This window comes from Salvia splendens, chromosome 8 (assembly GCF_004379255.2).
Source record: "Salvia splendens isolate huo1 chromosome 8, SspV2, whole genome shotgun sequence".
Taxonomy (NCBI): Eukaryota; Viridiplantae; Streptophyta; class Magnoliopsida; order Lamiales; family Lamiaceae; genus Salvia; species Salvia splendens.
Window position 1 is genome coordinate 20,216,078 of NC_056039.1, and position 12,589 is coordinate 20,228,666.

The 12,589-nt window shown below is 38.3% G+C and overlaps 1 protein-coding gene across 1 annotated transcript; it reads right to left on the reverse strand.

Annotated features, from left to right (window-relative positions):
- Window positions 1-1,671: 1,671 nt before the first annotated feature.
- On the reverse strand, window positions 1,672-11,896 carry LOC121743354. Its single transcript, XM_042136644.1, has 7 exons — window positions 11,821-11,896; window positions 3,912-4,032; window positions 3,692-3,742; window positions 3,485-3,514; window positions 3,329-3,418; window positions 3,177-3,220; window positions 1,672-3,093 (listed from the first exon to the last, which is right to left on the reverse strand). Exons 2-7 carry the CDS (start codon window positions 3,979-3,981, stop codon window positions 3,055-3,057), a joined length of 324 nt encoding a protein of 107 aa, XP_041992578.1. The 5' UTR covers window positions 3,982-4,032; window positions 11,821-11,896; the 3' UTR covers window positions 1,672-3,054.
- Between the last annotated feature and the right edge of the window lie 693 nt (window positions 11,897-12,589).

Here is a 12,589-nt window from a genome sequence, read left to right on the forward strand (position 1 = left end):
ATGCATCGATCGTGGTGTGCGAGCCGTCGATCGTGGTGTGCGAGCCGCCTAGGGTTAGGTCTCGGTCGGTGATGCGCACGAGCCCACACTCGTCTGCACGTCGTCCCGTGACCCTCGATCCCTCGGCTCCCACTGATTCGACCACCCTACCTCGATAGCGTGTGGTGCGATCTGTCTCGGCGTGAGTGTCGACGGATCGCACGTCTCATACAATCGAAAAATTCAAGTTGTTTGATTTGATTGTTCTTGAATTCAACATGCATAATAATAAACAAAAACTAACAAGAACATGCTTCGTAATCAAATAACACATGCATACATGAATTTCGCGAAATTTAAATCTAAATAATCAGAGCCAAAGACTGGCTCTGATACCAATTGAAGGGGTTGGCAGCGGAAGCATGCATAACAATCGATCACATGAATTTGATCTATTTAGCAGATTATTTAGATAAATTCTATTCGCGTAATTATCACACGTATCATGCTCACAATTTGAATCATAATCATGCTTTAGAACAAACAATCCCTAAAACATGCATACCACGGAGTTAGACTAATATTCTGACTGGTGTCCCGGACTATAGACTAATATTTGTGTGGGAAAATCTCACCAGAGTACTAGGACTTAACGAAGACAGAAACCTACTCACGGAAGGAGAGAATTTCGATCCTCTCTAAATAATGAGGTGGACGAAAATTATTCTATTGAAAAGTTTATTTTCTGTCTCCTTTATTCTCCTATTTATATTAAGTCACAAGTTGGGCTCAGTCAGGGATCTAAGGTAGAATTTGGACATGGCCTCACCCAATTACCTTTATTCTAATTAAATTGAATCTGCAATTTAATACAAGCTTATATTGGAATATTACAAGCAGCCACTACAGAAGTAATATTGCACGGCATTTCTAAATCTGAAATTACAAGTATTCCGGGTTTCCTTTTATTGGTTCAATTTATTTCTCGCGCTTAAGATAGAAATATTCATTAATTAATCAATGTCTGTTATGGACTTAATTAATTAACATATTTTAATTTCCAACAGTGGACTTATCAAGAAACTCTTATTTATTATTCATAGAATAATCAAACTCCAACTAGCTAGGTTTCGAATAATAAAACTTTGTTTCGAGCTCCTCTTGTGGACGTTATCAAACGAGACTCTCCTCGCGCAAGATTCAATATAATAGCAATCCTAGCACCGCCAGATAATGATCACCACTACCCAATATACCTGGATCGTTGGGTGACGAAAAACCCGCACCTTTGGTAAGTCAAAGTAGTAGATACTCAATATCGTATGCTCAATGCTAACGTACATTGATTAAGAAATTAATTATCAAGACCTCGTCTTTCAGTAGATAACATAAAGACATGTCTTGCTGTTAGATCCATTCAGTGCTATACCACACCAACATCATCTTATTTCAATAAGGCTTAGAAATAATCGGACTGACATTGCAACCTTTCACGATAGGTAGTCTAGGCCTATCTGGGTTGTGAAATTCTATTTTTTCTTTGTTCAGAACTGACCGTGTTACCTTAAATTGGACGACGCCCATTACCGGTCTACTAAAACAAAGACTTAGACTTTGTTACGTTCTTATACATTTAAATATGTAATAAACAACCATTAAATGTAAAACATAACAACATTATGATAAAATTAATCTGTTTTATTTATTGGAAAATAGCTTATAGAGTTTTACAGTATTCAATCACTCGAAAGGTGATTTCTAGTAAAACCCTAACAATAAATTGATCTCATAATCTGTCAAATAGATCCATATGTATGATTTATTTGTGAATGCATGACTTCCGTTGTGCAAGGGGCACCAAACCCCAACAGGCCCCACGTCGGAAGACACAAGGGTTGTCGTAAACTGTGGTACTGGTGGTGGCGAAGGGCTGGACTGGAACGGGGATGTTGGTGCCATATCAGGAGATAACAGGGTTGCAGTGACGCTCACTATCTCGTCTGTTGAAATCTCAATGGGCAAAGGTAGGGACGTGAATGCAGGTGCAGAAATCTGTGCATCAAGACGTCGCAGAATGTGCTCGATGATAGCTTGCACCGACCGAAGCAATGCATTCCCATCTGGAGGTGTAGATGTGGGCGGAGTCTCTCCTCAAGTGTGACTTCGGGGTGGTGGAGTAATCACCACAGGCTTTGTTGTTGGTGTAAAAAAAGGAGGCTAAACCATGGGGTTGGCTAAACGGGGGTCTGATTTGTCTAGGAATGAGACAGAAGATGGATGCACAAGCAGTTGTGGTGTGTTCTGGGCTGATGTGTTTGGCAATGAGATGTAGGATAGATGCATGGGAGGCTGTGGCACAGTGTGCAGGATGGCTGAGTTCTCTTCAGTCGTGTTGGTTGGATGGTCGGCCGGTGGTTGTGACTTGTGATGGGAAATGTTGTGGGGTTTGGAAAGTGACGAGTAACGAACCAGAAGCTCCGGCACAAGGGCATCGAATTCGGTCTGCCAACAAGAGGTCGGGGTAGTGAGTTTTTCAGACTTGGTGTGCAAGGTTTCCACCGCCTTCTCTGATCCGTTGAACCGCATGCATTCCACGTTCACCGCACCATTTGATACGGAGTGAAAGACGGCCATGATAAGTTATACACACGAACTAAAATATGATAGGAAATAGAAATACAAACTGAAATGAACAACAATAATCCTCTAATGAGGCTCTACGGTAAAATACAGTCCTTAATCTAAACTTAATATTTCATAATCTCTAAAACCTTAAGGGACCTATATATACTACTAAGGAAATAAAGATAATAATTACTATTAACTACAATAATAACTATGTAACCACTCATTAACTCCCCACTAACTTCAAATAACTCCCCCACTAACTTTAAATAATTACCCACTAATACATCATCAAGTAATCGTGTATCATATTTTTTATGTCCGAGTAGGAGTACCTTATTGGCATGAGTTTGTTATCACTTTGTATGAATGACTCTACTCCCTCGAATGAGGACAAACGCCTTTTCTGGAATTTATAGATCAAAAACCAGAATACGAAAGGACAGATGATTATCCTTGGTGCACAGATGATGACTCCAATGATGATGGCTGGAAAATGAACACGAATGCATTTATAACAAGCCAAAAAAAACTTATGCAAATTATAATATTGAAATGGTGATTCAACTTACAGGTAAAACGAGGTCCGTAAGGTCATATACCATATAAGTGTCCCCTAGAATTACACCATATAGAAGGATAAAGAAAAAATAGAATTAAAGCGTATAATGGGCGATAATAGATTAAGCCCTATTGAAAGAGAAATGAATTTATAGCTTCTTACAGTTGTAGATGGCAACAAAGAAGAGTGGCAATACAACTCCAACTCCGATGATTATTATGAGAAGGGGGTTTAGTGCTGTGGTAAAACAAACTACAGGAGAAAAAATTAACAATCTTATCTTATCCATTGTTAGACATTTATAAATTAAGAGCTCACCTATAATTGCAAAACAACCCGCGAAAAATGCTGCATACATACATAGAAAAACAGAATATATAAATACAAAAAAAAACATGATTAACAAGAGATAATCAAAGTCATCTCACTAAACTACTATGTTGCGTGGGGTAGATCAGTAGATGGACTTATATAAATTAGAATTTAATTAGTATAGTAACTACAACTCAAATTTAAAGAGCGTACCAATGAATACAATGTGATTAGTTGCTTCTAGCATAGTCTGATCGTCGTGGCCTGCGAATTTAAAAAAGGGAAAATTTGAGTGACTAAGAGAGACGAAAAAGAGAAATGATATTGAAGATTTCTTACTGTATCGTAGTATATTTTCCAAAAGGTAAGTAGGAGTAAATGATAGTGCTAATACACATGCAATTCCGATGATGATTGTCACAAGAAGGCTTACCCCTGCAATTATGAAAACTGGAATTTCTTTGATAGAGTTTAGATAGACGAAGGTAACATTGTGTTCGCATGTTAGTTCGTTGCTGCGGTGGCTGGGATCGGTAATGAGGCGGAAAGGGTAGCTGATATCGCGAATAATGCCACACGAAGAAGAGAGGATTAGCATGAGAGAGAAGAGATGAGGTAGTGTTGCAAGGAGGATGAACAGAGTTGTGGACATTGTAGCATGGAGACTTGAGAGTGCCAAATTTTAAGAATATCTATCATTTGACCGAAATTACTAGACGAAAACTGATTTTACTGTGTGAATATGGCAAGAAATAAAGTTACAGACTAAGTCAACGATTTAAGTATATAAATTGAAGTGAATGATGATAGAGTTGATTGAAGTGAAATCTACAAACACATCCATTACTCCGCTTAGATATTTCTTGCCGCATTAACTATCATCTGTCACTATGAAATATAAATCCCATTCATCATTAAAAATCATTAGATAAAACAATTCTTACCCGACCATGGTTTGCATACAAGAGAGAGTGGTGGATTTCTGAAAGAGTTGGTACATTTTACAGAATGGATCATGTGTTTGGGAGACTTTTCCTAAGTTAATAGAGTAATAAATATGAGTAATTAGACGCGTCTGCATTTCAATTTCGAACTCATGTGGTGTAATGGGCGAACGAAAGATCTTGGACTGATTTTGCTGAAGCAGCTTATGTGATTTGGCAAGAATTATTCATTTTGGACAGACTAAGTCAACGATTATTAACTTTTATGTATTTAACTAGAAGTCAATGGCGATAGTTGATTGAAGTGAAATCTACAAACACATCCATCAAAATTTATATCTCCGCGTAGAAATTTCTTGTCGCATTAATTTTCTTTTGTCACTATGAAATATAAATCCCATTCATCATTTAGAATCTCCAGTTCCATACGGCATAATTGAGAAAGAGTACTATACTTCATACAATATGACTCCTATCTATATACTCTTTCCGTTCTTGTAAAAGTACCTGTTCCGTCTTATAGAAACAGATCATTTGAGGTTGGTATGAGTTTTAATGTGTAATTGGTCAAGTAAGAGGGAATGTGAAAACGAAAAAGTTTTTGAAATTGTGTAGTGAATGGTGGAGTCCATAAATGATAAAATAAAAGTGAAGGAGAAAATGATTGTCATAAATAGATATGAACTATTTCTATGGGACGGACGGAAAAAAAATGGCATATTTTTATGGGACGGAGGTTAGTACTCCATCCGTCCCATAAAAATATGTGCACTTCCCATTTTCGTCCGTCCCATAAAAATATGCGCATTCCATTTTTGGAAAGTAATATCAATTTAATAATGTAGGTCACACTATCCACTAATTCTGCTTTGACTACCATTCTCCTCTTCTCTCTTACTTTACCATACCATTATCCTAATCTCTCTTACTGTACCAATTTTATCTTAATTCCCGTGCCATCTCATCCTCCCATGTTTTTATGGAACGTTCCATCTCTCTTACACTCGTACCCCCTTGTACTAACGTGGATCCGCCACTGTTCGAATCTATAGCTCAGCTTTCTTCTTCTTTTCTTGCCATATACGTTGGAAAATTAGGAATCCGCAAATGTTCAACATCGCCTTCTAACATCTCTTATACTATTTTCATTGGTGGACGATTGCCTAAACTCATTTGAATGCACCATAACGCAACAATAGTCATCTTCCGATCAATGTTTCTATTATCATTGCTGAATAGTGGACCACAATAAACATTGGGCTTAATTATTTGTTAAGCCCGCTGGTTTTATAGATGGCCCAAATCCTAATTCGGCCCAACCACACGTTCCACTTACTTGATACCACCGATGGCTGCCACCTGGCACTCAATGCGGATCCTGATCGTTGGCCGCCAGATTGAAGGTGTGTTTGTTGGGAGGTGGATCCTCTGCAATTTTAAAAATCACAGCACCACATGTTGTGTTTAAAACGCAGCCAAATTGAATAAAACGCAGATGAAAAAGTGGGGAATCATTTTCGTACTTAGGCCATCCACAATAGCGCCTAGCGCACCGCTTAGCCGAGCGCCGGCGCTAGGCGATCTATTGCAACGGCCCAGCCATTTCCGGAATTAAAAACCGCCTAGCGCTCGGCGGTTCCGTGGCGCTAGGCGGTGCGCTGGGCGATCCGCTCGGCGCTATTGTAGCGTCCGGATCGCCTAGCGCACCGCCTAGCGCGATTTTTTTTTCGAAACACTATATATACGCGCCAAACGGAGGCTCATATTCGACTCCAAAGGGATTTAATTGAAGAGTTATGGGCGCGGAGGACTGCACGGCAGTAGTTTTTTTTGTTAATTATGTAATTTTTTTTAATTAATGTACTTTTTAAATTTTAATAATATTATTGAATTTTCTCGTATATGTCTCGTAAATTAAATTGCGTATTTTGTGTGATTGTTAATTATTTGTTTTATATAATTTTGAGTGATGTGGCTATTGATGTGGCTGGGCTATTTATGATGTGGCTATGCTATGGCTGGACTATTTATGATGTGGCAGGGGGATTTTTAGTGTTGATGATGTGGCAGGAGAAGTTTGTGGCTAGGCTATGGCTGGGCTATTGCTGGGCTATTCCTATTGTGGATGGCCTTATTAGTCTTTACAATTCTTAAGTTCTCCCTCCGTCCCATAAAAATATAGGCGGATGAGATGGCACGGGAATTAAGATAAAATTGGTAAAGTAAGAAAGATGAGGTGAATGGTAGTTAAAGTAAAGTTAGTGGATAGTGGGACGTACATTATTAAATTGATATAATTTTCCAAAAATAGAATGCACATATTTTTATTGGACGGCCGAAAATAGAAAGTGCACATATTTTTATGGACGGAGGGAGTATTAACTTAAATCATGGAGTACTTAGTTTAGATTTTATTATTAAGATAAAGAAACCGCTAATGAAGTTTGCGACCGCATTTTTAAACACACAAGTGTAATTTGCATACAAATTTGCTAGTACTATATATTTTCCTTTTCCTTTTAACATTTTTTTACTTACATTTAAATACTCAAAAAGAATATAAATTTCAATTAAATATATAAATTAAAATACTTATAAGCTCTAATCATGACATCATCTATTAGTTTTAAAATAAAATTATTAGCTTGAGTATTTAATGGAAAAAGTGTTTTAAAAAAAAGTAAAAAGTGTAAAACAAAATAAAAATATATAAAAAAAATGTACTCCCTTCGTCCTAGCCTAAATGAGAAGGATTCCTTTTTGGTAGGTTCCAATCTAAGTGAGACGTTTTCCTTTTCATCAACAATCAACCCACTCATCTCTCCTACTTTATTATCTTATCTATCTTACTTTATCATATATCTTACTTTATTATCTCTTTCCCTTTCTTACTTTATCTTCTATCTTACCTTTTTTTCTCTTTCTTACTTTACTCTCTCTTACTTTACTATTAATAATTTAATTTACTAAACACCACTACCTAAATTCTTGTGCCGAAATAGAAACGCCTCACTTAGGCCGGGACGGAGGGAGTATACTATAATACTCGCTCCGTCCACGAATAGGAGTCTCGTTTACTTTTTTGCACTTATTTTATAAAAATTATAATAAATAGTTAAAGTGTAGAAATGGTAAAGTAAGAGAGAGCGTCTAACTTATTGTCTCTCTTACTTTATCATTTCTACACTTTAACTATTTATTATAATTTTTATAAAACAAGTGCAAAAAAGTACACAGAACTCCTATTCATGGACGTAGAGAGTATTTGATATGATTGGAATTTATAAGTATTTTAGCTTATAAATTTAATTGAATGTTAAAATCTCTTTTGAGTGCCAAATTAGAAAAGTGTTTCATAATTAAAATAAATAATACTGATATTATGAAAATATACATGGTTTAAGAATTAAGATATAATAAAAAATTAAAAGGTAAAACATTAGCAAATTTGCAGACATCTTGAATTTTTTGTTAAAATTTTCCGTTCTAATCAAACTACATCAAGACCGGTAAGGATCTCCTAATCCATTTTTGCTACTCCATTCATAATCCACTAATGTAAAATTGACATATAGATCTATTTTTGTATATATATAAAAGCCTACTCCATTCCTTGCAGCAAAAGGCGATTCCGTCGCCTTAGCGGCCCCCACACTCCGGTCCGACATCATATGAAGGGGTTAAATCAGGGTAAGCAGTAGCTCGTTCAGGGGGAGGTCTTATAATCCACTGACTGCCAGAAGCCCATCTCTAAGGCCTCACACTTGTGCCTGAGAGATGGAAGCAACTACACGACAGCAGTCGGATTTGAACCCAGGCTAATTCAGCAAGATCTGCCCCGCGCTACGCCCTTGCGGGCGAAAAAAAAGCCTACTCCATTCCTAATCCATGAATGTGCCGCACTAAATATCAACAAAATATCAAAACAACCTTCAAAACAATTTCTCTCATTGTCTTCCTAACGAGAAGCTGGTTCTCTCTCCTAAAGTTTCTGAAAACTAATTTCTGAAAAGAACTACACTACACAATCAATTCACTGCCACATACAAATTCCTTACATATATACTCCAGTAAATATTCACTACACAACAGAAGTTGCTAAAGACACTAATTTCACTGCTACTTACAAATTCCTTTCATCACAATACTACTTCAGTATATATATTAAAAAAACTTCTTAGTTATTGTCAAATAGAATCAATATCAGCATGATTGGAGACTATCAAGACTAAATTAGCAATCAAGAATCAAATAGAGACATGATTGATAGGCAATTAGACAAAATCACATTAAACACTAATTTGGAGTAGATTAAGGGCATTGATTGTATTCCATAACTAGACCACAGGCTGACCATATATAAGGGTGGTGGACTTGTTCATTAAAAACACAACAAAAACATTCACAATGTAGTCTTCAGTTTCATTATTCTTTTATTTTTCTGTTTGTATTTTATTTTTCGCATTATATTTTCCAAGATGGTATCAGAGCAGCTAATGATCCGTAATTCGTTAGTTTGTTTGAAAACCAATTGTTAATATACCTATCCAAAAAAATTCAGAGAGTTGTGCTCGTAGTAGACAATCTTTGAGGTGGGATTCTTGATTACTCTACTGTAGCAGGGACTTCCAAAACCTGGCTTGAGTTCTGTCTTGCTGCAGAAGAGATCCCTCTGATTTGTTCAAAAACGAAAAATTGATCCATCGGGCGAAGAAGTACTCCGATGGCGAATGCGACGGACGGAGCTTGACCCGACCGCCATGAGAGAGAAGACAACCTCTTCCCAGATCCATCTCGAGGGCGACTCGGATCCACAGGAGGAGATGAAACGAAAGATGGCAAAACGGAACAGAGGAAATCAAGGAGGCAGAGGAGTCTCCAGGATCGGCGACCACCGCGACCGGGCTGCCGGCACCGCAAATGCAGCGGGTAGAATCGGCGCGTCTACCGCCGAACGAGAAGAAACGGTCGAAGCTACAACGGTCCGATCTGGAGAGCGATCTGGAGATGATACGACAATTAATTCGTTAAGATAACCAAACCAAATCGAGCATAAGAGGAAGGAGACAGTGAGAGTGGTGCTAGAGAACAGCCAGATGGTGTTAATTTGATGAGTCTGACCTTGATTTGACTATGACCTCGAGGTGTCGGTCGGCCTCCCTCAGCCCGCAACGCACGCCGCCACCGTTGACATGTGCCAGCGGCACCAGCGTCAGCCACGTTAGTGTCGATGTCACGATGGCGAGCTGCTCCGCCAACATTGCCTCACCCTTCAGGTGCCTGCTTAGGTTGTAGAGGCCGTACGCGCTGATCGCAATTGCCGCCGCCCACGGCCAGAATACCCACGTCCAGCTCAAGTACATCCAGAAAAAGGGGCTGAAGAGCATATTTGCCGCCCATTTCGACTCTGTGATCGCGGAGGAGAGCGCGAAACACCATTTGCATATGTCGAGGGGCGTTAATTGGGCGAGGGATGATTTTAGGGATTCGAAGGAGAAAGTTTTTCAGTGGTTGCAGCCAATCTAAAGTCGAATACGAGCATTTGAGTGAGCGGATTTTGGGAATACAAGTGGATTTGCAGGTCAAATTGTGGGGAAATGGAAGAGAGCATCTGGGTGAGGTTTTCAGAAAGAAACTCTTGCTCGTAAGCTGTTTGTTGAAAGGTTTGAGAGAAATCAAATGGGCATTTTGCGAGAAAGTGGAGCTGGTGGGAGACCGGAAGAGAGGAGTTCTCGGTCTGTCCGGCCAAGGGGGAGATGAAGTGCTCCGACCGGACAAACAGAGGAGAAGCAGACCAGCGGTTTGGAGCCGGGCGAAGAGGTCTCTGCCGAAGAAGGCGAGACAGCAGCGAACGACGAACAGGAACGGTGAGGCGCGACGGACCTCAGACAATGAACGGGGGTCTGTCCGGCCGAGGGGGAGAGGAAGTATCCGACCGAACGAGACCACCCCAGATCGAGGTCGAGGGCAGCAGAAGAGAATGAGGCGGATGAAGTTGGAACAAAGCCCAAAGGTTCCGGAGACAGCTCGTTGACGGCTTCTAAAGTATAATCCGTCACAGGGGCAGAGGCTGTCACCGGGAAGGAGGAGAGGCCGCGAAAAATTCATCACGGTGGAAGCAAAACTGACGGAAGAGGTAATAGCAAGGCCACAAAGGTTGCTGAAGAAGAGTTGATCAAGTGCTCATGTCCAACAAGTGTGCTGCAGGAGGCAAGTTCAGCTTTTCAAGTTGATCGAGTGAGCAGATCAACTTGATCAATTGCTGACAGCAGCAACATCCTAAACCCTAAATCGGCCTACGATTGGCAGATGATTTTTTGAGAAAAGAAAGGAGAAAGAGAATCGATGGGAGAGGAAGAAATCCTGCCGGACTACTGAGAGTCTCCGAGATGGAGATGCTAAAATGAAAAGGTTTGTTGGTGGTCTCTGATGAAGCGGTGTCGCTCAGCCACTGTTGAAAGGAAGAAAGCTGAACGAAGCACCATCAATGGAAAAAAAGAAAAAAAATGAAATTGGCTCATGGTTTGAGCTGTAGAAAGGGCCGAAAATGGTCTTCCAAAAAGAAACGAAATTGGCTCATGGTTTGAGCTGGAATGGGCCGAGAATGGTCTAAAATTGGCTCCTCGACATGAGTTAAAACTGTCGGAATCGGCTCCAAAGACACGAGCAGAAACTGTTAACCAAAATTGAAGAACTCCTTGATATGAGTCTAAACTATCAATGATGATTTGAAGAAGCTCTATGATACGAGCCTAAACTATCAATGAAAAATTGAAAGACTCCTAAATACGAGTATAAACTATTCATCAAACTGAAGATCGTGCATGTTAAGTATCAAAAATCTTGATACTCAACTTGAGGAGGAGTGTCAAACAGAATCAATATCAACATGATTGGAGCCTATCAAGACTAAATTAGCAATCAAGAATCAATTAGAGACACGATTGATAGGCAATTAGATAAAATCACATTAAACACTAATTTGGAGTAGATTAAGGGCATTGATTGTATTCCATAACTAGACCACAAGCTGACCATATATAAGGGTGGTGGACTTGTTCATTAAAAACACAACAAAAACATTCACAATATAGTCTTTAGTTTCATTGTTCTTTTATTTTTCTGTTTGTATTTTATTTTATTTTATTTTCCGCATTATATTTTCCGAGAGTTAGGATCCTGATTTTATGTTTAAAAGACTGTAGATACACATCTATCTGTAACGTGAAATCAGAAAAAATTGTTCTAATATAACTCATTTAACGTGATATCAGAAAAAAAATTGCAAAGTTTTTACCTTTTTTGAATGCTTCTAAACAATTACTACTTGTGAATGCTTTTTATCGAATGGTATATTGTGAGCTTCAACGCTTCAATGGAGAAGGGAGAAATACTTACCGCTACTAATAAATTAAGAGGCGCTGATTTTGAAAATGGAAGATGAAAGGTTGTTTTGATTTGGCGCTGATTTAGTGCGGCACATTCATGGATTAGGAATGGAGTAGGCTTTTAGTGGATCCATATATCAATTTTACATTAGTGGATTAGGAATAGAGTAGGAAAAATGAATTAGGAGATCCTTACAGCCTCAAAACTATTTTTTTTACCAACTCTTTTGAAAAACGTTAGTTTACGAAAAAACTTATTAACAATTAAGATTACGTGTTTAATTAGAACCTCCATTAAGATGAAATCCATACAGTCAATAAAATAGTGTAAAGAGAAGAAAGAAAAAGCAATCCCTACACTTCATATCCTTCATTCCATTAATATATTAGATGTATATATTTAGCAATAGAAATGTAAAAAATAAGAAAATGATTGCCCACTTTCTTTTTTAATATATTAGATGTATATATTTAGCAATAGAAATGTAAAAAATAAGAAAATGATTGCCCACTTTCTTTTCTCTCTTTCTCCGATCGTCTTCTCCGATCATTCTCTTCAGTTTGATGAGTGTTTGACCAGTGATTTTCCTAGCAGGTGGACACACATAGAAGAAGGGTAGGGCTTAAGCCCTTACCCAAAATATATTTTTTTTTATTTATTCTACTTCTAAATCCTTTTATATTTTTGAAAAATTATCTATAGCCCTTACTAAATAAGTGTATTTGAAAACTAAATCATCAAAAGTTATATGACAAAAGGGTTTAAATAAATCTTAAAA